Source organism: Myiozetetes cayanensis, unplaced genomic scaffold (assembly GCF_022539395.1).
Source record: "Myiozetetes cayanensis isolate MyiCay16 unplaced genomic scaffold, myiCay2020 scf2-11, whole genome shotgun sequence".
NCBI lineage: Eukaryota > Metazoa > Chordata > Aves > Passeriformes > Tyrannidae > Myiozetetes > Myiozetetes cayanensis.
In genome coordinates, this window is record NW_026087411.1 from 44,804,116 (window position 1) to 44,830,577 (window position 26,462).

A 26,462-nucleotide genomic window follows, 5' to 3' on the forward strand; every position below is an offset into this window, starting at 1 on the left:
CTGTCCAAGATGTGAACTAGCTATCAGTGCAGATAAACAACACAAAATATCATAGCCAGTGAAAGTACCAGGCCTAAAAATGGCAGGAGTACAAAAGTTAGCAGTAAACATAAACATTTAGACAACTTAACTTACCACACATAAAAATGACCTAAATAAATTATATTTTTGGTTTAATTAAATAGTTGTTTTTTTTTTTTTCCTGCAACCATTCCTTTCTTTATACTGACTGGTCTTCAGAAATGCGATAACATTACAATGGCTAAAATACAATCATTTCTTGCATTTAAAATAGGTGACTATTGTACTAGTGCTAGGTCTGGCCTTTGTTTCTACACTAGATGTCTGAGGACTCATTATGGTAAAGTGACACATGGAATGAATATTTTAGGTACTTTTAAACTAAATGTCTCTTACAAGACTGCCTTTGCCTGCAAAGGACTGAATTTAGTCACCAATATGTTTCTCTCTAGTTATGCATTCCTTTGTGGGGAAGAAAAAAAAAGAGAAGAAAAATGTAAGAATATTCTTCAGTTTAAATAAACCTGCTTATTATGTGGGAAAATAAAGTAATAGTGCCAAAACTCTTAACGGACATATAGTATTTTGTTAGAAAAGATACAGTAATTGAGTATTGATTGAATATTGATTATCAATGGCATTGAGAACTTAGGTGTGTAACACCAGTCTTTCTATACTTCTGTTCAAGTATGAGCATACCTGGCATGAAATAGTTCAGATTGACATCTCAAATCAAATGTTTAGTAAATATTCAAACCATATATTCAAACCATTAAGACTGCAAACTAATGCTTCTCTTTTTTTTTATTTGATTTTTTTTTAGTTCATCTTTAAATACTTTGCCTTATGACTCTTGTTGCCAGGACTATAGTTTTATAGGAAAGAAAACTTGTGTTGGCTGGAAGTTTATCAGGAGATTTTGGTTGGTTTTAGTTCAGCAGCTGTCTTTGTTCTGTAGTGTGCTTCAGAAAGAAGAGAGGAGCTGTCAGTTTTAAAAGAGATTACCAAAGAAGCTTGGGTACAGGTTGTTGTCACATTTTGGATCTTATGACTTACATATTTGCAGTAAAATCCAATCTCTGCCAAAGGACATTGTTTTGTGTAAAATGTTGTGCAGAATCCCTTGAATTCATTATCTGCAAGTCTTGATGCTGCCATTGACAGATGAATTTAGGTGGTTTGAAGAAGGTGGTTGTCTGAAATACTAAGTGATGTAACCAGAGAGAGAATAGGTGTTTTAAGCTCGTGTGTCTATATACAATGTCCTTGGCCTACGTACATCCTTTATTCTTAGTGATTTACCACCCTTCAACAACTGAGGCTCCCTACAAGAGCCTCTATTTACCCCAAGAGGTTCTTTTTTTGTTGTTGTTGTTTCTTGGTTGCTTGCTTGCTTACATGTATCTGATTAAATTTATGACCTCAGTTTCAAGTGCCTGTATGTCTGTTCATGGTGTGGCCCCTCTGACACCTATAGAGTATGTTGTTTCTGGATAGGATGGCACTGTATACAACATATATAGAATTGGCTCACTCAGCACTACTGATATTCTTATTGCACACTCCTGCCAGGCAGCCTGCACGATGGTGAGAGCCAGGCAGTGTCCCTCATCTCCCCACCTCCTGACTTCTCTGACATAGCCTAGGGGAAACCTGGGATGGCGCTGATTTTGAAGATCCATACTTCATATGGATCTTCCTGTGACTCTCACGGTTTGGAGGTTTTATTCTTCTCCTCATCTACTGAAATTTTGCATCCCCCAAAATACATCTGGCCAGCCCTCTTCACATTAAGTTGAATTTGGGCTCATTGTTTATTCTAACTCTAGTCTGCAATAAGGTCATGTGCTATGAGGTCTGCAAAAGGACCAGATTGTGTTGCAGAACCAGGCAATTGTTGATCTGGAGAAAGAGCTCTGTAGTAGGGAGTAGGTATTATGTAGAAACTTGCTCTTGTCATTGCTATTCAGGAGACATTTTAAGAAGTTGCAGAGGAAACAGATCAACTTCTGGATTGTGTCAGCACTTATTGACCCTGTGCTTTTTGTTGCAGCAGAAGGACTTTTTCTTTTCTGGAGGAGCATAAAATGCCCCTGGCCCAGCTACTTTATGAGCATCAAAGCATGGAAATTAATCTTTATTTCAGTTTGTCATACATAAAATTTACTATAGGTATTAAATTGTGTCCTTGAATATTAGTTTTTCCATGTGGCTTAATTGTTTAGAATAAATGCTTAAAATTCATCTCACTCTATTATATTTCAGTATCTTCTTTCATGTTTATGTTCTAAGAGTCCTTGTATAGTCCTAAGTGACAACATTATTCTTATATCACCTGTCATAGGCTGTTATCTTCTGTTGCACAAAAGACAATATTCATAGACCACAGTATTCTAAAGACAAAGAACCATAGAAATATTTTTATATAAATCACGTAAAAACATCCATCTTTCATATTTATAAATTTTAACATGAATATTTATAACAGGATTTCCCTTCTTAACTGTTAATTCTTAATTTTCAAACCTTATAATATATACAACAACTAGAAATATGATGCAGGCGTAATAGTGCTAAACTAGTTTTTAATCCACTTGAATTATTTTACGTAATGTCACTGAAATTCAGAATTTTACAATAAATATGTGAAAATACTTGTAGACATTCAATCTTAAATAGAAGGAAATTAGCAATGAGAAGAATGAATTAAGGAAAAGTTTATGAGTTTTAATAATGTAAATTGCAAACTGAACTATAATAGCAAGTCATAAAGACTATTGTGGCTTTTCAACCACATTGGTTATCCAATCTAAAAGACCTAGAACCAAATAAAAAATCTCTTTCACTCTACTGTAATAAAAAGAAGACCATTTCACAGCATGATGAAGTAATTCTTTGTTGATGATTGATCTAAGTGATAGAAGTATTAATTGTGAATGTGCACAGATTGTATTCAGCTGGCCAGTTATGGATCCACACATTGCCAGCAACAGAAATCTACCATTGTAACAACTGCATGTATTACGCAGCTACCATCTTTTTAGTAACATGGATGCATGCAATGGTTTGCCCTGCTTACAAAATGTTTGCAAGCATATGTTGCAGAGGTGAAGATCAAGGGCACATAGGTTGTTATGTAATTACTATGCACGCAAAACTACTGCTTGATTACAGGGAAAGTGGTGATTCTGTCACGGCTGTTATGCCAGTGGCTCATTTTGGTGATGCGTTCTCATAACGTATTAGCTTTAATCTTGGAAGATTTGATTTAAATCCTGACTGTTGATCACAGGCAAAGAGATATGTAGTAATTTCCAAGTTCTAAGAAGGCATTTTTCCACAGTAAAGACTTTGTGCATGTGTGTTTGATTGCCTGTTGCTGCCTTAGGCTATGTGGCTGCACATACTTTTGCAGATATGGGTGAACACATATGAATAGTATAGAGTCTTGTTCACCATTTTCCTGTTACATGGCTACTTATGGCTATATCATAAGTGTAAAAGCTCCACTTTCATGAAACTATACTATTGTTTTCTCCCTTTGAATAATCCAATGCTAGTAAATGTGGGACACAACAGAGGGCAGTCAATGGAAGCTTGCCAGCTGCCATATGGTGCTAATATTGGTGATGGCATGCTGTATTGTAAACTCAAGACTTTCAGCAGTTGATGCATTTATTCAGTGTGACCTTACATTACTGTCAAAATTTATAATCATCACATCATTTTGTAGAAAGAATTATTAAGTGTCAGGTTTGTTATACATTGAGAATATTTTGGACACCCTAAATCTCAAATTTTCCAATACATCCATGTGGAGCAATAGATTGAGAAGGGGTCATGGCAAAGACTGTATATTCTCGGGAGCTCTTTTGAAGTCAAGATTGAGATCTGCTTAATTTAAAGAAATTGGGAACTGATATTATTCAACAAACTTTTATTTTTTTTTCTTTTTTTTTTTTTTTTTTGTTTGTTTGTGGAGTTTTTTTGTTTTTTTTCTGAGATGAAGCAGCAAAATGTATCCTAAGTATATATATGGTTATATCTGCTGTATTCACGACATCGTGTGTTGTATGTAGAAATGCATGAAAGGAGTAGAGGGAATAAAAGTTATAGCATGGAATATATTGTGTAAGTTATGTGCTTTAATCCAAGTCCTGAAGGGCTGATAAAACTGGCAGTAAACGTGTATGTGTAGCACGACAGCATCACGAGCAATAATTTCACCGAAAGCAATCCTTGGCACTAAGTAAAGATTCATGACACATTAAAGTGTCACATGTACAGGTTTACCCAAATTTATAGACAGAGAAGATCTAGAGACATACTGAGCAGATTTACATATATGCACATAAACATGGCAATGGAGGGTAGACTGTGGCACTCTAAACATTCATGGCATTTTCCATTGTAGTATGTGTTAGTCTGGTCTATATTAAATTTGTCTCTGAAGTATGAAAGAACAGGAGAATAAGTCTTAGTCTTTCAATCAACATTAATTTGTTTAAATATCACCAGCTTAATTCTTACTTTAAGCAATGTAATTTACTGCATCACTGAGTTCAATAAGTAATTGACCATATTACTTTATTCAGTTACCACATTACCAGTTTTGGGCAGGGTAACGAGTCTTTACTTAGTGCCAAGGATTGCTTTCTGGAAATTATTGCTTCTGATGCTGTCGTGCTACACATGCACATTTACTGCCAGTTTTATCAACCCTTCAGGACTTGGTTTCAGAACTCGGGAATTGGATAAACAAATGCAGCTGGGTCCCTGAAGGGAAGCTGCATCTCCTTTCCTGGGATTTTAACCATGTCATGCTGTTCCATCATTCTGGCAAGCAGCACCCCATGGCTCCTATCTAAGTATCCTAACTGATTTGTAATCTGCCAACAAATTTGATTTGTGTCTGCCATTGTGAATTGAAAACAATGCCTATGAAGCCACAGTAGCTAGCATGATTTCAACTTACGTGATTTTTGTCCTTCACTTTGTTGGTGTCAATGATTGCTGTATTTGAAAGGCTGAGCTCCCTGAGCTACCACCTGAAAGCTCTGGTGCTTGGCACGGCTCTGTCTTTGGGTTCATGAATTTGAGGTGGAAGATGCTAGCTAAGACAGCTTTCATGGTGAACTAGGAGCTTGAAAGGAAGAAGTTGAAGGCTACTTACCTTATAATTTTCATATCTCTCAGTTTCTTCTTGAGACATTGTACATGACCCTGGCCCAACTTAGGCAATTATTAATTGCTCAGTGGTGTTCTCAATACTCTTTGAACAAATGTACAAATATCTAATGGAGAACAGATTGGAGTGCTGTGTCTCTTGCTTAGCAGTGACCTTTTTCTTCGGCCAGCTGGATTAGGACAGTTCTGATTGATTCAGTATTGAAATATTAACATATTGTTTTTAATGATTTTGTATGTTTAAAACGTGCAAATTACATCTGAGTTATTCTAAAATGTTCTTCTCATCTTTGTTTCCATAGTACCAGGATACGAATATGCAAGGTGTGGTGTATGAATTGAACAGCTACATAGAACAGCGCCTGGATACAGGAGGAGATAACCAACTGCTTCTGTATGAACTGAGCAGCATCATTAAAATAGGTAAGAAAGAGAATCAGATGTCTCCGAGCTGTTACTTGGGATCAGTGCACAGCACATTTCTTACGTGGTTTAATTAATAAGGACAGGTATTGAGGGATAACCGTGTTCTCATTGGATGTTCTCTCAGTATGAACTTACTTCACCTTCTGTCCCTTAGTGAATCCCTAACTGCACTTAAATGAATGTCGTCTTTGGAATCAGTTGCATAGCTAATTGTGAAATTAGAGTCTCCTGTTAAATGAGCCAAAGCATATTCTATTCTGGTTATGATGGTGTTGCGATGTCAATATTGAAAGTAAAAAAAAATAAAATCTACTGGCAATATCATTGCATGCTGAAACTCCTTTTAAAACAAAACTGAAATGTTGCTGCAAGAAGACATATCTTTGGTGTGATCTCAAATTAAACTCGTTTGTTTAACTATTTTTTCTATCTGATGTAAGTAATTTTTGTGGTAAGAAAATAGTACACGTGATCAAAAGTTAAAAAAAAAGCAAAAAAACCAAAAATCTCAATAACAATAGAAGTGTAATTCAGCTTCTTTTTAGCCAGAGTGGTTGTGCTCAGACTTTATTAGGAAGTATCACAGTAGCTTTGATAGTATAGCTTTCAGTCAGCTCTTTAAAAAGATTTTACTATCCCTGCTACTTCATAATTTTGTAATGTTGAATAATAGTTCTATTTTATAATCTTTTAAGAGGAACACTTCTGTTTACTGGTTTTGCTTAAATTAGTATTTGGATATTGATGTCCCACTGACAGCAAATCAAACTGGATTTCATTAATACACAGCAGGAGAAAGTTGACAAGACAGAGTGCTTATGTTTTACAATTTTTTTTTCTTTTGTAAAGCAGATGAGGGTATTTTTTAATATAGATATTCCTTTACAGTGCTTGTTTGCCTTGTAGCTCAAAATGCATACTAGAGCTGAAAGATTTGAAATCTGAATGCCAATTACCATGTCCTCAACTCTTACTGTTGGTGTGCAGTTGACAATGAGCAAGTAACTACACAGTGGGACTTTTTTCCTTTTGTCAAAATAAAGAAGAAAGCCATTTGGTTTGATTGCACACAAGTATAATTTCTTCCCTGGAAAGTACTAATGGATTCTTGTGTACATTCAAAAAAATATAGGTACTGGATATGTTCTTTTACTGGTTAGAATGTTTAATAATCCTTGGAAAGACAAATGCATGCTCAAAGTCTGTTGTGTAAAGTGAAAAACCTTGTCTTCTATATTCTGTTCAGATTTTGAGAGTTTTCATTTGAACAGTGATTTATGAGGGTTGGTTGACTCTGAACTTTTGAGAGTTTAAGGAACTTGACTTGATTCTGTTTCATAGAACAATCTGAATCTGGCAAAAGTCTGACGAGTATAAACTTTCTGGTGCGTGTCAGTGTTTTTAATATGGGGGAGGTGCAGTAAACAGAAACTGTTTGGAAACACATTTTTAAGGCAATATTTGCAACTCCTCATTTTCCCATTATTTTCTGTCTTAAGACAGGAACAAGTATATCTTAACATCTACAAATGCCTTTTATTTTAGTCATGGAAATTATAATTGTATCTGACTGATTATATTATTGTATTTTTATGTTAATTTATACTATTGTATGAATTAATTTGAAATCACAGGCATTAGGCTTTGGAGTACGAATAAAATGTATAAAGTTGTTTCTAATGAACTTTTAGAATGTAGTAAATATAAACTGAGAAAAGAAGAGCTATGTAGTGGTACCTCTAACTGTAGAGTCTGGAAAATTTCAAGGGACACAGCAATGGACCTTAACCTTCAGAACTTTAGATGTTTGTCCTAAGTGAAATTGAATTGTGGTTTCACCTCAGAGATGTTGTGTAAGTTTGATTTAACTCAGTGAGTACGATTATTTATTTTGTTATTGTTTTGGCAGCTACAAAAGCTGATGGATTTGCACTGTATTTCCTGGGAGAATGCAATAATGTAAGTATCCTGGATTAAGAAGCTGCTTTTCTGGAGAATTACAAGTGGTTTTTCCAATTTGATAATGATGGTTTTTTATTCTTTTGCATGTCACTTAGGAGGAAATATTACCAAGTGCTGAATTTTACATTTATCCTATCTTTATTTCTGTAAATTAGATCTTTATGGAACATAGTGGTAATGAAAAAAATGTTCTTTGTGTTTTGATCCTTGGCCTTTTAAGATGTTGCCAGGTCTTCTGTTAATTACCAGCTGTGATTCGATAGTGAGATAATGTAGATTTCAGATGTAGATTTTGGTTAGCATAAAATAAGTGGTACATTTAAAATTTATGAATGAAATTAGTTTCTGGTGTAATAATTCGAATACCAGTGAATCCCATATTTGCTCTTTTTTTATTTGAACCTTGTTAGAATGCGTTACGTTTTTTCTGTCCAGATTAACTTGTACAGTTGCCACGATACATGACTTTGTAGTTACTTTGAATGGGAAATGCAGTTTATTACTTCAGTCAGTTGCATCAACTTAAAAATCACAATTTGTCAGAAATTTTATGTCTTTCATTGGTTCAAGAAACAAGCAGTGACTAGAGAGGAAAATATGTTTCTCATTGTTTTTGTTTCCTTACTTTGCACAGCCAGTTTTAATAGTTTATTCTTGTATAGTCCATTAGCCAATTTCCTTTGCTCTTTATGAAATAATTGAATTCAGAAAAAAGGGTAAAAATTACATTTTTGAAATAATGGAAACAGGATTGAAGATGTACAAACCTGCAGGTTACTTGATGTGGAAGAAAGGCCATACAGAAGTTTCCTATAAGAAATGGAAGTGGGGTTTTGTTTTTTGTTTTCGTATGATTATTTCATATAATAAAGATAATCCACTTTATTATTCAAAAATTGTGTCTCTTCTGAATTAGTTCTGATAAGTATATAAGTAGCATATATTTTTAAATAATCCTTTCACTGAGAGGTATAATTTAAGAAACATGTTCTTCCATTATGAATGCAATCTTTGGTTCTTATTAGTAGGTGTAAGCATCCATTGTCCTGGCTAGGGGGTGATGCAAACAGTCACTGAAAAGCTTCCTCCTGCTGTCATAGGCAAGAGCCCCCAGGAGGTGCAGCCATCCGTTCTGAGTGCAGTGCTGGCCAGCTTGGGTGCCAGTGCCTACCAGCTGAGCCTGCTCATCTCTAAAAGCCTTGTAAAAGATGACAGTAAAAATAACTTTTGGGCTGAGACCTAGAGAATTCTTACTATGGTGAGGTTTTTCCTATTAGATTAGTGTGGCATAATATGGGATTACTCCAAGCCTTCTGATACCCTGAGGGCCTGGGTACTATATGACCTTCTTCTTTTTCTTTTCTTTTTTTTTTTTTTTTTTTGAATAGCCTATTAGGCAGATGAAACTATTTGCTTCCCAGTATCCCAGTATAACTCTTTCCTGAAAAAAGTTCCAACCACTAAAAACACACATTGACTTTATTAACCACTGCTATGTAGCTGCATCACCCAAAATGGAATGTTCTTCATGTAGTTATTATGAGGACTGATCCCAAGTACTTTGAAGTTAGTGTGAGATTTTCCATTCACTTTAGCGGGCTTTGGGCCAGACTCATGTTTGTAGTCTTGTAACTAAATGGTAATGCATTAGCCTACTTCTTATAAGAAATTGTCATTGGAAATTAATTTAGATATTTCTTGCCTCTTGAATATTTAATTTAAAGGATGTATCCAAGTGACATTAGCCATTCCCCAGCAAATACCGGAAATGTTTTTTTATTTATTTTTATTAAATGTCTTTTTAAAATGGGAACAAGAAGACTGTGTATAGCAAAAGAAGAAATGAACTAATTCTTTAAGGTGAAATTTCAAAACTTTTAAAAAACCCCTATGATTAGCCTGGACAAAGTAGTTTCTGAATATCTATGGCCATGTGTTGAAGAATGGCTTCTGCTTTTGGTGGCTTAATTTTTGATGCTTGGTTTGTGACATAAATTTTGCAAGCTCAGCAAAATCCACCCCCCCCCAAATTTAACAACTGTTTTTTTGTTAGCTTGAAAAATAAAAATAAATATAAATATACTATTAATTATTATATATAGTTTTGTAATATTCATAAATCTGCTTTGTTATCCAGTTAGGAGTAGTGTATGTCTTTTTGAGAATTAAGTATTAGGAGGGTGTTGTGTAAGAATGGAGAAATCCTTTTAACAAGCAGATAACTATTTTCTGCCAAATGGTTTTCTAATGTTTAGTGATGTGTATTCTAACTATATTCTGCAAGGGAACTTAGAATCAAAACTGAAGCAAAACCATTAACTCTACTTCATTTCAGCTCCCACTTTAAATATGTATAATTATACTTTTGATTGCTTAAATAAATCCAAATTTGATAATTTTGACTTGTGTTAATCTCAGCAAAGGAATATTTTTTGCAATATGAGATTTTCATAATTAACTTTAGTCTGCATTAAATAATGAGTTTTTAATTAGAATAGAAGATAATTTCCTTTTACAAAAATTTTATGTATTTACAAAATTAAAATCAGTAAATGATTACTACATACTGTGTGCTATTATTTCTTAATATTTAAAGAATTGCTTTATCATTGCAAATTGCTTTTTTTCATGGTTTGCTAATGTGTTGTAAATCTTTGGTGTAGTTTTTAATGTGGGCAGCACTTTCTTTACATAAAAATTATATTAGAACTGAAAGAAAATTTGTGTGATGTGAAGGAAAACTCTAGATTAGCCAGTCATTTTTGTTTTGCAAGACATACATGATACACTAGCCTTTAAAGGAGGGCAATGTTTTAGAAAAAATTCCTTGGGACTTAAATGGCACAAAAGTAAATTTATTAAAATACCTGTACATATATAAAGTGTCTTTGTGGCCTTATTTTCTGTCTCTCTGTTGAAGTTTACAAACTATATTTTGACTTGTATTAGAGTTGGATAACAACATAAGGGCAAAGTAATTTCTGGCCAACAGTTCAGGTCTAATGCCTTCAGAACCTTTACTTGAGTGAATTTGCTTGAAATGGAAGATGCCACATCAATTGCAGATTACACTACACTTCTTTGTGCATGTATTTCTCAGAATTGGTGCCCGAATGAGTGTGACCAGTTCAGTTATTTTAGCAGCCTTTTGGTTTGTTGAAATTGCTTGGAAGCACCAGCACTTATTGCACTCCTTGCTAAGAGTGGTCTGGTAGTATGATTCTGCTTTTCAAATGATTACCCTCTAGCACATAAGCACCACTGGCAAGCCCACTTCCTTCCCTCCCTATAAAGTTGCCCTGAGTGACAGAATCTGGTTTTACCTGTGCTATATATATAGTAGAACACACTTCAAGGTGCTCAGATACTAAAAGCAATACAACTTCCTCATCAGGGTCAAGTGATCTGAACAGAACTGTGCCAATACTGCCTCTGGTCTTTGAACTTTGTCTCTGTATAAGGGATTATCTTTGTCCGTGGGTTACTTTAATTACGCAAATAAAATTATTTATTCTTAAGGTACATAACCACCATTTTACAAATACTATATACCAGACAGCAGAAACGCTTCCAAATCAAACAGGAATGTTTCACAACTCCCCAGCAAATTACTTACCTTTGTTTCAATTTTCTGTTTTATTCCTTATCAGGATGAATATATAGTTAATAATTCTCCTGTTAAGACCTTAATTAAGTACCATCTTCAAACATGACTTAAAGGATCTACTGAAATCTTCATATTGGAGAGTGTGTGTGTAAATCAGTTGCCTAAGTATCATGCTAGCTGGGCATGGTTTTAAACCCAGAAGCTGACATCTTTACGAGGCAATATGTCTAAAATACTTATCACAGCTACAGAGTTTCTAATGTAGTATTATATTAAATGATTCTTCAGATACTTCTTGTTTATAGTTTTTACTTGTATGAGTAATTTGTCTCATGATTACATTGTGATTCCTATGTAAAGATATATGACTTCGAATTTAATAGGCATACACTTAAAGTAGGTTTTTTTACTAGGTCTTCTGTTACTTGGTTCCCAAAACTGCAAATTGTGTTGACAAACAGATTATCCTCGCTTCAGAGAGAAGTTTCCAATAACTTTATTGTAAGAAATAATTATGTGAGGCCACAAATATGTGCACATACTCTCTGCTTGAGGGTGTATTTTATTAAGCCATTCTAGAATTTCTGGGCATGCAGAAGTTGTTGCAGCTTGATGTGCAGTGCCATCTAGTGAGTTTATGGAGTGGGTGATTTGAATTATTAAGAACCCAGGAAAAACCAGCTTGCCGTCTCAGGTTTTTGTACCGGTCTAAGGTGTATTTTGAATGTGTAGACATTTTCTCTGAAATTTGAGGCTTTTAAATATGTTTCCAGGTGAAAAGCTTCTAGCTGCAAGTTAATTCAGAAAACTTTGGTCTTTTTCCTTGAATCAATTCTAACATCATGTATTTTTTTATAAGTGGAAGATATCTGTTGCTTTCTTATTTGTTAGTGAATAATTACTCAGCAGAGAGTGATAGTTGTTGATGTGTTAGAGTTTCTGAGTTGAACTTTTGAGTTAATAAATCATCAAGCTGAAAGATATAAGATAAATAACTGTCAAAATGTATTTTAGTGAAATTTTGATCTTGTTTCATTTAATATTCAGGTAAATGGACTTGTGGAATGTGGTCATGATGAATACAGAATCATAGAATATCCTGAGTTGGAAGGACTAAGATCATCAAACGTCCAACTCCTGGCTCTGCACAGGACCATCCAAAGAGTCACACTATGTGACTGAGAGAACTGTCCAAACACTTCTTGATCTCTGTCAGGCTTGGTGCTGTGACCACTTTCCTGGGAAGCCTGTTCCAGTGCCCAACCACCCTCTCTGGGGGAATAATTTTTTTCTAATATCCAACCTAAACCTCCCCTGACTCAGCTTCATGTCATTCCCTTATGTCCTGTCACTGCTCACCAGAGAGAAGAGATTGGTGCCTGCCCCTCTGCTTTCCCTCGTAAAGAAGTTATAGACTGCAATGAGGTCTCCCCTCAGTCTCCTCTTCTCCAGGCTGAACAGACCAAGTGACCTCAGCCACTCCTCGTACTCTTCCCCTGTAGGCCCTTCATTATCTTTGTAGCTCTCCTTTGGACATTCTTTTGGAGATTTGTATCTTCCCTATGCTGTGCACCCAAAACTGCACACAATATTCAAGGTGAGGCTGCCCCAGTGCAGAGCAGAGCAGGACAATCCCCTCCCTCGACCGGCTGGAGATGCTTTGCCTGATGCCCCCCAGGACACAGTTGGCCCTCCTGGCTGCCAGGGCACTGCTGACTCATATTTAACTTGCCATCAACCAGGACCCCCAGGTCCCTTTCTGTAGCATTTCTTTCCAGTGTCTCATTCCTCAGTCTCTGCGTACATCAACATATACTATAGGTAGAATGCAGAATTTTGTAGAAAACCAAACAGAGATTAGTTGTTTGTGGTTCACTATCAGAATCAGAGGTTATTTTGCATAACTCTGCACTGATCTATCCAGGTGTTTGGTTTTGCTCAATATATTCATTTATGCATGGGTGAAGAAAGAATATAGGACTGCAGACATCTTCGTAGGGATGGATTAGAATTCAAAATGGTCTTTTGAAAATGGTCAGAAGAAACCAGACAATGATTCAGCTAGAAAAAGTGCTGGGCTTTCCATAGATTGCCTCTCTCTGTGTGGGGCAGCTGATGACTTTGAGAAAGATTCTGGGGTTTGCAATGAATTTGAAGGTAAACATGAGTCCGCGTTATCATTCCTATATAAAAAAAATTACACTGTCATATGCAGCAAACACAGAACTCTATCCTTGGTGTAAAGTAATTTTCCTGTTCCTCTGTCCACTGCTAAGGCCTCAAATGGAATATCATGGCTGGCTTAAGCACTACACTTTAAGAAAGAAATAAAAATGGAGGAACTGAAGTGAGTTCAGGAGAGAGGAGGGAGAATGGCCAGGAAAGAAAAGAACTGGTTTTGCTTAGTCTAAAGAAAAGAAAGTTGAGGGATGAAGATATGCCTGGATAAAGCAGAGAAGAAGGGAATAATCTCCATACCTATAATGTGTAGGGCAAGAAGAAGTGTGTTTGAATAAGCATGGGGAAAACTTCCTCAGTCGTGACTGTAGTGAAGCACTACGGTCTGTTGCTTGTGAAAGTTTGGGGATCCTCATCCCTGGAGATGTGTTTGAGACATGCTTGGCCAAACATTTTTCAGAAAAGTGCTTAGTTGACTATGCCTTAAAATGGAAGGGATGGAAGAGAGGTATGTCAGCTTAGTTTTCTGTGTCAATGAACTGGTATAGTCCTTGTGGTGTTTTTCAGTTGTGTAAATCAACTGGAAAATTTCCAGGAGTGAAGCGCAGTTAAAAATGAATACTATTCAGAAGGATGAAAACAAAAAAAAAAACCCACACCTGACTGCTAATAGTTTTACAGCATATAAGTACATCGTCTTCATTTTACAAGTATCCAACATTAGTACATAATATGTAGGTTAAAAATGCAAGTCTCCTGTTAAGTACAATGTCAGTTATCATGAAGGAAATAAGTTTTTGTTAACAATGGTGGTAGTTGCTAATGGAGTTTTTCCTTCTTTTATACCTGTGTGCTTCATGCAGTCAGCCCTTGTGTTTAAACCCAAGAACAAGAATTTAACATGGTAGTATTGGGATACTACTTCAACTTAGCCAGTTTACAATTCCAAAGTTTGGGGCTGTGAGTGGTTTCCAAATTTTTGCTGTTTGTTTGGTTTTCTTGATAATCATTGTTTACTGTGATGAGCTTTATTCCTGCTAAAAAACCTGGCCTTAGGTCACAGCCTTTATAACTATCTACAGATAATTTTATCACGAGGCTGTGTGGTCTTACATTTAGGTTGTCTTTTACCAAGAGTAAAAATCTATTGCTGTTACTGAACGGAAATGGATGTGAGCAGCAAAAGCCATTAAGCTCACTTAATACCAGCTTGCTCAATTTCCATTTTTCTTTAATGTTTTTGTTTGGTTGGTTTTTTTTTCCCTCAAGCATCAAATCGCATAGCAGTGCTTTAGTATTAAGGCTTTCATTTAATATCAGTTGAATATTAAATTATTTTCCATGAAACATTTTTAGGGCCAGTTTTATTAACAAGCTATGCTGTGAAAGAAACTAGATCAGGATACAGTGACCCATACCCCAAAACAGTGTGTTAGTGGAATGCTTGTCACATGTATATTTTAACCTTCATTCCAATCATTAAACCTGTTTTTTTGTCCAGACTTCTCTTTGGCAAAGAAAATTTAGAAAAATCAGTTTATGATTGTCATTTACATAGTTATAAGAAGTTATATAAAAAAAGACACCACAGTTTGTGAAATAATGAGCAATACATGTTTGCCATTTAAATCCAGCCATGGCAAACTTGATACAGTTAGTTGAATGGTTTCTAGTCTTTGTGAGTTAGAATTTGGTGTTGTGCTGTATTCCAACTGACTACACACCAGCAACCACTAGAAAAACAGCATCAATTATACCTGTAGTTGACCTCTTCATTGGAAGAGCCAAAGACTGAAATTGTTGAAAACTATAGGTACTTTCTTACTGCTGTGAGAATATCTCTCAGGAGTTGCTGATGCTATTGAGTTATGACAGTTGTTGCTACTCCTAATACTTCCTTTTACTGGATTTTAATCTACTTCCTCTGTCAAGAATTAGATTTTCACTAGAAAAACCAACTGTGAGGCCAAGTTATGACAGCATGACAAGATGAAAGTGAGTAATTCTTCACATACATACTCTTAGCTGTTAGAAATGAGGAGTGAAGAGGGTTTCTTCAGCCAGAATAAGTGATTCAAGATAGATTACTTAATAATTTAACCAGACTGTGTGCGTAGCACCAAGAAAAGAGCAACAAAACCCATGGTATTATGGTTTATTTAATATATACTGATTTTATTATGCATCTGAAAGCTGAGCTTGTTGGTTTATTGTGAATTAAGAATGCTGTCATGTTGGTATCCCTCAAGAACTGATTACTGTGTACATCATTCTTCATTTTTGTAGACTGGAAGACATTTTAAAAAGACATTAGAGAGAACAAAAGATTGTGTATACCTAGAATGCCTAAGAAATATGAGTAATAGAATACAATCATAGAATCTTGAAGATTGGAAAACCCCTCTAAGATCACTGAGTCCAGCCATTAACCTAACACCACCAAAACAAAAGGGTGAATTTTGTAGCATTTCTCTGTGTTCATCAGTGTTTGAACCTTTGGTCATAATTTGTTTTGGACTTACTGTTTTGTATCAGAACCTCTTGCTCTCTCTGGTCATGATAGATCATTTGTGGATTCCAAAATACACTGTAATATCTGTCAAAATTCATATGAGTTTTTTTAGCTGAGGACTTGGTAAAAGTGAATTAAGAGATAAAACTAGGGAGGAATAATTTTAAAGATTTTAGGCCTGACCAGAACAATCTGTCCTGTCATAGATGGCAGGAAAGGAAGCACCCCCTGTGCTCTCAGGTTTCAACAAGGTATAGAACATTCATGGTGTCAGACTTTGATGTTCCTCTGCCTATTACATTTAAAGAAAGAAGTCCATCACCACATAGAACTTATTGGAAGAATATTGTTAATAGGATAGTTGAGACTGATGTAGGTAAGGAGATTCTCTCCTTGTCTGGAAGGAGGGGAAACAGATCAAAACAGGGAATTTCAAAGTCACGTGGGCTACCAGGCACCAGAATGCATGACCTTGGAAGCTTCCAAAAGATTCTCTCTCCAAGCCAATGTCTACTCTTTTGGTAATTTATCAAGCCCAGAGTGACTCTCCCATCTTGGTTTCCTTCTCTCTCATCATCAGTAGAGATATCTAATGCTTTTTCTACACTAGTTACTTTTTATTACCTAATTTTTGCCAGGAGAGAGACAGTGGCATTGCTATATCTGTAAAGAGCTATTTGCGTTTATCTGTTTCCTGATACTGTCTTAGAGGCTCACTGCAAATGATTATAGCAGCAAGAGTCTGTGAGCAGTGTGCAAGCATACTGCTGTTTCCTTAGCCTTTTCCTTTTACTGCATTATGAGTTTTCAGTATAGTATTTGGGAAATCATGAATCTTAATATTCTCGTATTTCCTGTTTTATTGACTATATCTTGTTTAAGTTGTGGATAAAAGTGCTCTCATTCCTCCTTTTGATTATTAATCACTGTTCAGTATCATTACTAGAAACACAAACTGCTAGTCCTTTTTTGAAGTAAAATATTCAAACCCACTGAGGAAATGCAAGTAATTTGAAAGGGCCAAATGTATCCATTTCTTCACTTACTTGTGAAGCTGTATACAATATATCTGATGTCTGTATGGGAACACTTCGATTTACCCTTAGAGCTGGTGAAAATTATTTGAATGTACATTTGCATCTTAAAAGAATGCTGGAGTCATTCATAGTTAGAAGACAGTAGTAATATTTTTATTTTCTTAAAAGTATTTCCTTAAACAAAAGAAAAATAGGTGATGTGAAAAACCTGGTGGCTTTGGATGGTGATAATTACAGAGACTGCCTTAAAGCTGTATCTGTGGGATGCCTCAGAGATTATTTCAGTAACATGACATAGTACAGCAGAGCACAGCTTAGTGCATTTTGTTTGTCTGACCTTGCCATTGACAGTTTCTAGAATTCAAATGCTTTGTTAACAAAACTCCAACAAAACTCAAGATATTTCCACATCCTTAATTGGCAATATAATTCAGATTTAAAATTGATCATATGTAGAATGTATCATTGTCATGATATTTGATCAGGTGCATGTATAAAGTCAGAATGGAATGGTAGAAGCTTATGGACTAATTACAGCTTATGAGAAAATTTGCCTGTCTTTTTAATAGTGCTGCATGGTCAGCATGAGATTATCAGTTGTTCTCTGTGGTCATACTTTTATACCTGTACAGTCAGGAGAAATAGTGGCAATTTTAGAACCTACTGGGTAGTTTGAAGAGTTTTTTGATCACTGAGCCCTAAGCAGTGGAGTTTGCAGCTTCTCAAAAGAGGCAGAATAGGATTGCTTCTGCGAAACTCTTTTTATTACTGGAAGTAAAATAATGTTCACAAGCTTTTTCAAATATAGGGAAGCTTTTTCATAGCAGTATTTCATGATGATAGCAACAGAGGAGTTTACCAGCCAAACCAATACACAAGGCCACAGCAAAGACTCTGCTGGTGGAAGCAGCTTTTGCTGGCAGGACTTCATGGTGTCAACACAGATTTTTGACCACTGAAGATTTAGTGAAGGCATTTTCTGAAGTAAAATATGTATGTGTGGAAGAAATGAACTCTTTGTTTTCTGATAGAAGTGACTCTTTGATTTTCTGTCTCTTTTTCCCGTATTCTGTTTTGAGAATCTCTTTCTGAGAAGGGAAAGATTTGTGTATTGTTTTGCATTTAGTGATGGGCATGACTCAAGAGAGGAGTGTGGAAAGGCAGATTTTATACATATACTTTAAATATCACAGTTACTTTGCTAATCATCATGCATTGCTACCTTGGCAAAAAGAATAAAATAATTCTTAAAAAAAAGGAAGAAGAATGGTGTGGATAAAAGTGTTATAAATCTTTGTAGAATTCAACTTTGGTCTCCTGTGTCCTGTTGATTTAATTTGACTCATTCCACAACTTGGACCACATAAATCAGACTTTAAACATTGTGTTGCATCTCCAAAGTTTGCATTACTCTTGAATGGGAACCACCTTTTCAGTTTGTAATGAGTTATATTGTTACTGTTCCTACTATAATACTTTTTAAAATAGTAAATCTTTTTTTCCTATAAGCATGTAACATAGCAGATCAGACATTTGTGAAGATAGGTATTTCAGTATTTCTATGCCCTTTATATTTTACTACTTTCTTTGATTTTTTAAAAAATCACTTTGTACCAGAACACTGATTTAAATAAATAATGATTTGTGGTTTCTTCAGTTTTATTAGAATACTGTACTTTTTTACAGATCATGATGTGTTTTTCTTGGATATGTTATGTACAATGTTCTTTTTCATTTATTTAAGTGCATGTAAAAACATAAACTGAAGCTTGTGAAGGCAAGGAACTGTGAAATTAAGTTTTCATTTAGGAATTATATGTATCTTTACTAGATTACAAAAAAGTGAGAATAAATGGAGCTTTTTGTTCTGGTAAAATAAGCAGGCTTATTCTGGCAGATTCAATTTATTGATTTTGTCATGTTTTTTGATTGTTTAGATGTTGCTCTTTTTTATTATTTTTTTTTTATTAAATGCTTTTAATTCATATGGAAAATAAACATTTCAACTTTTCCAGTGTTTTTCACTGCTAAAGACCACACTTCAAAGAAGCTGCAAGCATAAATGGTTGGAGGAATAAGAATAAGGTTTAGGATAAGAATAAACAGAATATTTCAATATTTCATGTACTTGTACCATAACGCGAGACATCAAACTGGAGTAAATGTTCATATCCAGCAGGGCTAGTCCATGGAAAAAGTATCATTCCTTCCAATTGATTAAGTCACTTGTCCATGCTAAAATAGTTTGTGGCAGCTCTATTTTCTCTTTTAAGACAGTTTAATTTTCATCTGTATCACAATATTAGCAAATTAATTACTGGATGGAAAACTCACTTCCTTGTCTTGCTGAACTTTTTTGAGACTGACTGACTTTCTGCTTAAGAACAAGACAAATACTTAGTTACTGGTTTTGTCAGAATCTTGAGTATTTTTCTTTTGAACTCACTGAATGTGCCAACTGTCGGACTACTGATTCTTCTTGGATAGATGTTCCTCTTTTTATCTACCATTTGTTTTCCCCTCAGCATAAGGTTCAACTTTCTCCTTTCAAAATGCTGTTAATCTGTTACAACTAAAGTACCTTCATCACTAGAGAAGTACCTGCAGGATGCATTATATTTCATCTTCTTAATTTCTGAACATTTTAGTGTGGTGGTTTTTTAGGTTTGTTTTTTTTAATTATTTAGTGTCTTTTATAATGTGCTGTGCGTGTTTGCATAATAAAGAAAGGGTAATTATGAGAGGATGCACCTCATATCATCACTTTGTTTTCTACAACTGACAGTAGATGCTGAATTTCCAGATGCAAATTTTACCTTTAGTATTTCATGCTAGAAAACAGCCCAAAAGAAAGCAAAGTATAATAGCAAAATTAATCAGCACAAAGGAGTGGCATAACCTGTGGCCATTCTTACCAGGAATATTAGTAATACATTGTGTGGTGGTAATGTCAGCTCTCTGTGGTATTAAATAAACAAGAAACTTAAATATTATCTCTACTTTTTGAGAATTTTCTGTTGAAATAGATAAGTACATCCCAGACCAAAAAGAAAAACAAACAAACAAACAAAACCAACAAACAAACAAAAAACCAACCAAACAAAAAACTAATCTGTCTCTTTCAAGGCAGTGTTTTCCTCTATGAGTCTTTATGCTGTGTACTTGTGTTCAAAGTAAATGCAATCCTACCCTGATATAAATGGTAACTGACTTCAGTCATCCACTGTTGTCCACTGGAGTTATCCAGTGTCAGAATGGTGACTTTAGAGTGGGATTTTCTTAGGTTTCAGAAAAATTAAGCTGAGTTTATTCAACTACTTTTCATTGTCAAGAGCCGTGTTTCTCTACATTATCTGCTTTATTCCATCTTTACATAGGTAGCACAGTAATTGTAAAAGTAACCATGCTTTCTAATTGCGGTTTGGTTTTTTTTCTTTCTCTTTTTTCCTTCTAACTAGAGTCTGTGTATATTTACACCACCAGGAGCTAAAGAAGGACAACCGCGACTCATTCCTGCAGGCCCCATTGCACATGGCACTACAGTATCTGCTTATGTAGCCAGATCCAGAAAAACGTTGTTAGTAGAAGATATTCTGGGGGTAAAAAGCTTTCTGTTTTTAATGAGATGAATGCAGTATGTTCTTAGAATGAATGTTTTGATGTTGAAATGTTTAATGAGATGGATTTATAATGATGGAATTTACATCTGTCTTCCTATCAAGAAAATAAATTTGGGTTTGGATTAGCTGATGGAATAATTTAAGAATATATCATTTATTTCTAAATATAAAGGATTTTTTTTTTTTTACATTTTGGTTTGGGTTATTTTAGGAGATAAAGGAAGTAATGCCACCATGGTCACTTGGAGAGAAAAAAACCTGCCAGCCAAAACTCTTGTCCTCCTGTTTTTGAAATACTAATCCCAAACAAGATGACTTTCATATAGTCAATCAAAGTAATTTGATTTTAATGCAGGGCTCACACTCACAAGAATGTCAGTTAGAATTCTGGTTATTAGGCAGGATTTTTATCTCTGCATACTCTGAGGTAAATCTAGAGTGTCAGTAGATCTACATGAAAGGTGCATTAATGTAACTGATATCAAAATTCAGACCTTTTTCTGTAACAGGAGTCAGAAATTCCCAAGAAGATATTCTCATAATTCTTGGCACTCTGTATGTCTGTCTTTTTTATTTTTTTATTTTTAAAACATCATCCTCTAGTTCCATCTATGCAGTTGTATGAAGCTAGTATTTCAACTGTACTTTATGAGAGCACTTTATGATTAGCTGGTTATAAGAACACCAAGGAACTTTACATTCTCTTATCTCTTCAGTGTTTCCTATCCTTACAAGTTCTGTCTAGAATAATGAACAAAATCAAAATCTTTGGATACCCTGGACAAAATTGGGCACTGCTGTTCTCTATTTCTAAAATTATTTGTTAAAAAATGTATGACCTTTGTTGGGCAAACCAGGACTATAAATGAAATACCAGATGCCTAATGTGAGTATACTTAAACTGAGCCACAAAACCAAAATGCAGAAGCTTCTTTCCCTGTAGTATCAGTCAGTGCTTTCTGTATACCCTGGACTATAAAGATTTTATATGTTGGTATGTTTTTCAGTCACACAGGGTTTAAATTGTTACTGGTAATTTCCAATAATATCATGATATCCTTGTATAGAAAGGTTGTATATTTTGTTTGGATTTTACATTCATAATAAAATCAGGGGGTTAGCAAGGAGGAGTTTTGAACTTTTTTGTTGCTTTAATATCAGTGGATCGTTGACCAAACAGGGAGATTCATTTTGGTAACATGGTTTGCCTTCATGTGATGTTAGGAGCTTCTCAACAATGAAAGGGAAGCCAATGCAGGTAGACTTACCAACCCTGTTTTGTGGGAGGACGGAATTAAAAAGTGGAAGCAGAAGGCTCATGTTTCAAAGTGCTTCCCACTCTTTTGTCTGTCATTTGTTCAAATTGATTGATTGTCATCTTAGTAATTAAAGTAGAGATTACTTGCTGTTTTCTTTGAGAAATGGGATTTTGATCGACCTTGAAGGGATGTCTGTCTTGCCTAAGCACAGCCTTTAGGGAACATCTGCTATGAATCAAATACTGAAGGACTGATTTGCAATGAAGTGGGTCTTGTGTACTTAATACAATAACTGGCTAGTTATTGCCTCACTGACTGTAACATCCATGTGGTTTCTAAGGTCTTTGTGAGTTTTCCTACATGGTAAAGTGAAGTTATAAAGCCTTAGACATTCCCTATGTAGACTAAAAGTTATGTAATTGGGCCTTTTATAGCAGCTGGTAGGATTACTGTGATACTTGTTTTTGTAACTTTTGCACTGGTTTATTCAGGATGCGTAAGCATAATTTTTTGCATAATTTTTTATGCATAATTTTTTGGGAACACCTTTCCCTCGTAAGGAGTTAGTTCAAGATTATAATTGTATCACCTAAAGCCTTAGCCTCAGGTTTCAGTTTTTGTTCTCTTGCAAGCACTGCTGTCTACTCAGTAACACTGAAATGTGAGCAGTCCACTTCATGATTACAAATGCTTTGGGGTTTTTGGGGGAAAGGTGGTGAGAGGGTAGAGTTGTTTGTTTGGGTTTTTATTTAATCTGGACTGGCCTTAGCAGTGAAGTGCTGGCTTTGCTGCCTGTGAGATTAGAGAAAAAAGTATTATATAAAGATGGTATAACATCACAGCCAACTCTGACTTTACATCTGTAATGTCATCGGTAGACGTAAACTAATGCTGAGACTTTTAAATTGCATTTTTTTAGTAGATGTCTTAATACTATGTGTAAGTTGTACTGAGAGATCAGGGTTTTTAAATTTTTATTTATTTTATAATTTTCCTACAGATTTGATCAGCCAAGAAGTGGAGGAAAACATCAGTATATCTTTCCTGTTAATGTTATAATATTTACATTTTATCAGATTATGTTTACGTTTTCTAGGATGAGCGATTTCCCAAAGGTACTGGACTGGAATCAGGGACCCGTATCCAATCCGTTCTGTGTTTGCCAATTGTCACTGCAATTGGTGACCTGATTGGTATCCTGGAGCTTTACCGTCACTGGGGCAAAGAAGCCTTCCACCATAGTCACCAAGAGGTGAGCTCATATTTGCACACTTCCCCATGATGTTCAGCACTTCTCCACCCTGAAGTTCCTCCTCTCATTCTCTCATGTGTCTTTCATGCTTGAGTTTTGTTCTTATTGGGGGGGAAAAAAAAAAAAAAAGAAAAGTAGGTAGTGATTTATATTTTCAGTCAGAGCAGGTAAAATATACAAGTGCAAGGACACATCAAGAATTTTACTTTGTGTTCCTTTGTGGAAAAACAGATTCAAGATTTCTTTACTGATTATAAACTCTGTAATACAGAGTTGTTTAAAGAAATCAGTGCAGAGCAGGTAAATGAAATATAAGTGCAAATTAAATGTCAAAAACCAAAATCACTTTATATATAAAAAGAGAAATTGCTGAGTTATCCTGAATCTCAACTTCAGCTGTCCAGTAAGGTTTTATTTTACAGTATGGTAAGATTTTAAAATTTATTTCAGTTCACTTTCTTTGGTCTGGCTTCTTAAGGACTGAACATAATTTTGCAACATGTAGCAACAGTATAGCAAGTCTCAATGAGGGGTCTCACAGGAGGGGAAAGTGATTTTTTAAAAAACAAAAGTGAAGCAGAAGAAATTTCTGATATTCTTCATTCCCATTCTTACATCCACACACTCTTGGGCACCAAGATGTATGTGTCTAGGTGGTATTTCCAGAAGTCATGCACAGAGACACGAGCATCCAGGTAGTCCCTACAGAATTCTTTGCAACAGGAGGACAAGCGATGCTGTCTGCTGAGCCCTTAAGTCTCCTGGTTTCTCTTGAGGTTGACAACTGAAGTTTTGGGTCAGCCTTTTCTTTAGCCTGTAGGAGTTGATAGCTTTTATCTCTCTAGCCTGTCCCATCTCTGCAAGTTGTCAAGATTTACTCACTTTGACTTTGTCTCCTGACTTAGTTGTCCTTAGAAACTATGTGTAGAAGTGCTGGTATCTAGATGACCCGCCAATCTGGGTGCCTTGTAAAGCTTTATTCTGCTTTTTGTTTCCCTTGTGATGCTTCCCCATCCAGATATTTTCATTCATAACCATCTTCCCCTTTCCATGACTGCTCTATGGGATTTATTGTATACATGTAAGGCCTGTGTAGCTGTGTTGTCCATACATGTCCATTTGTCAATCCAAAGTTATGAGCTGTTAGCCAGATACAAACGAATTTGAAAATGGAGCAGATGATGTAAAGGCTGTTGCTTTACTAAAGACTTTAGAAGAGCATCTTACCTCTCGTGTCTGGGTGAGGATCCTTGTTATGTCTCATCTGAACATTAAGATGTCTCTCACACAGAAGTGTTATGTACCATTCTTTTCTCTCTGTACCCTACCCCAGGGAAGAGGCCCTGAACAAAGAGGTTAGGACAAAACAGAGTGAATTCTAGCCAGGTGTGTTGTCTCAGTAGTGGTATGAGATGCAAAGTGGAGAAGTTTATCTGTACTGAACAAGTTGTGTGAAAAAGATAGAAATATGCAGGCAAGAGATACTAAAACTAGTCCTCCCAAAGAAAGAAAACAACAGCAATATTTGTTTATTGATATATTTTGTTTATCAGTAAGCTAAGTAGCCTAGCATTCATTTGATGCTTATATATGTATATTGGGCAGTCAGTGTCACTTCAGTTGGTGTCACATCTTGTATTTTTTCACCAGGAGCTAGAGGTTTTGCTAGGGGCTGGATTAGTATGGTGGCACCAGTGTCCTTGCTCAGAGAACAAACAAGAGGCATTGATACAAAACCAGGCTTCATTAGTTCTGCTGCTTCCACACAATGTATTTATTTTTTAAAATTTTCGTGTTACATTAATCAATTTACAATTCAGATATGTCTCAGACTGGCATTGCTCTGTGAAAATATGAATATTTTATGTTGTACAAAATACCTTCTGTATTCACATACTGAAGTTCATGAATGTTCTACTTGGAACTGGCTGCTAAATGAAGGTATTTTATTACTAAATTAAAAATATTTTAAGGTCACTTTCTGAGTGTTCTAAAGCATTCTTTTCATTTTCAGGTTTCAGAAAGCCTTTGGATACTGTTAGCAGTTTTTATAAAATGTGTACAAAGTGTTCTGTTTAAAAATATAAAATTATAAAAAAGTACCTAGGAGGGTATGCAGAAGCTGACCTTTTGTGTTTCTGTTCTCTCTGTTCCTATAAAGCTCCTGTGTTTCAAGGACAGGAGATTATGCATGGTAGCACATCATAGTTAACTGCAGTTTACATGGCATTTGTTTGAAATGTTGCCTGGAAACTGTCATACTTAAAACACTAGTCTTGAGCTGAGGGATCAAGTCTGGTTCTTCTGCCATGAAAACTGTAATGAGAGAAACAGTGCCTATTTACAGCTGGAAGTAGCTATTGCTGAAGAGATACAGCCCCAGAAAGCTGTTAAGGGATATTTAACTTCTGTGGCAGATGCCTTTCAACAGTGTAATTTTTAAAGCCCTTGGCTTATGGGATGTTTGTTCTGATGTTGTGTTTTTGAGCTGATGGGTTCCCAATTCTGCTTCTGAAGAGCATTGGTAAGCTCTAAAATTGAAACACTTGCAAGTATACTGAGACTTTGACAAAATAACTGTCTTCCCACAAATTTTTACTGCCTGCCTGTCTAAAACAGCTCAGTCAATTTACATCACAGCTAGATAGAGAAAACCAGCATGTAACTGTTGTGTGGTTTTCAAGGTTACTTCAGAGCTAATTACTTCTCTTTTGTTGCAGGTTGCAACAGCAAATCTTGCATGGGCTTCAGTAGCAATACATCAAGTACAAGTAAGTCTGATCGGTTTTTCATTTTTTCATTGTGTATCCCATCTGCCAGAATTTGATTAGTAGGAGCATGGATTGTGATCAAATTTTAGTGGAGGTCACTGCTAAAACATTGATTCAAACACCTTTCCTGAACCTGGGAAAACTATGATAACATTTTGGTGTTTATTGAGCTAGTTTTCCTCACTTACAATTATGCATAAAATACCAAACAGTATTTGTACTAAAGTGGAGAAATTTTAACAAAGTAGATAAATTCTGGTTAAAGCAGATTTATAACAACTTTACAGGGTTTTCTTTCTCCTAAGAATACAACTGATAGACTAACTGATTGCTTTCCTTCTGCTTTGGTATTCAGGTTAAAATTATTAGGTGTTGCTAGAAAAGCCTATTTTAAGCCATCCTCGCTAACTGCTTCATAGTCCTGTAACTACTGCCACTAAGGATGCCTCACGCTGTCCCTAGCTGGGTGCCTAATGGAGCTTCACACAGCGTCAAAGCTGCTCTAGCAAACCCCAGCAGCTTTGCTAATAGGTTTTGCTACTTCAGCTAGCAGAAGATGGTAACACTGAAGCTAAAGATATTCTGTCAACTCAGAGAAGATGCTAAAATAGATTCTGCCATCAACTCACA

At 35.5% G+C, this 26,462-nt stretch overlaps 1 protein-coding gene across 4 annotated transcripts in view; it reads left to right on the forward strand.

The window, feature by feature from the left end:
- The window catches only part of PDE10A (phosphodiesterase 10A), a 358,481-nt gene that overhangs the window by 289,938 nt on the left and 42,081 nt on the right, over positions 1-26,462 (forward strand). For all 4 annotated transcript variants that reach the window (XM_050316279.1, XM_050316278.1, XM_050316277.1 and 1 more), the window contains 5 exons: positions 5,511-5,631; positions 7,544-7,593; positions 20,389-20,529; positions 22,906-23,061; positions 25,782-25,832. In XM_050316279.1, the coding sequence (XP_050172236.1) occupies positions 5,511-5,631; positions 7,544-7,593; positions 20,389-20,529; positions 22,906-23,061; positions 25,782-25,832 (519 nt within the window). The remainder of the gene's footprint in view (positions 1-5,510; positions 5,632-7,543; positions 7,594-20,388; positions 20,530-22,905; positions 23,062-25,781; positions 25,833-26,462) is intronic.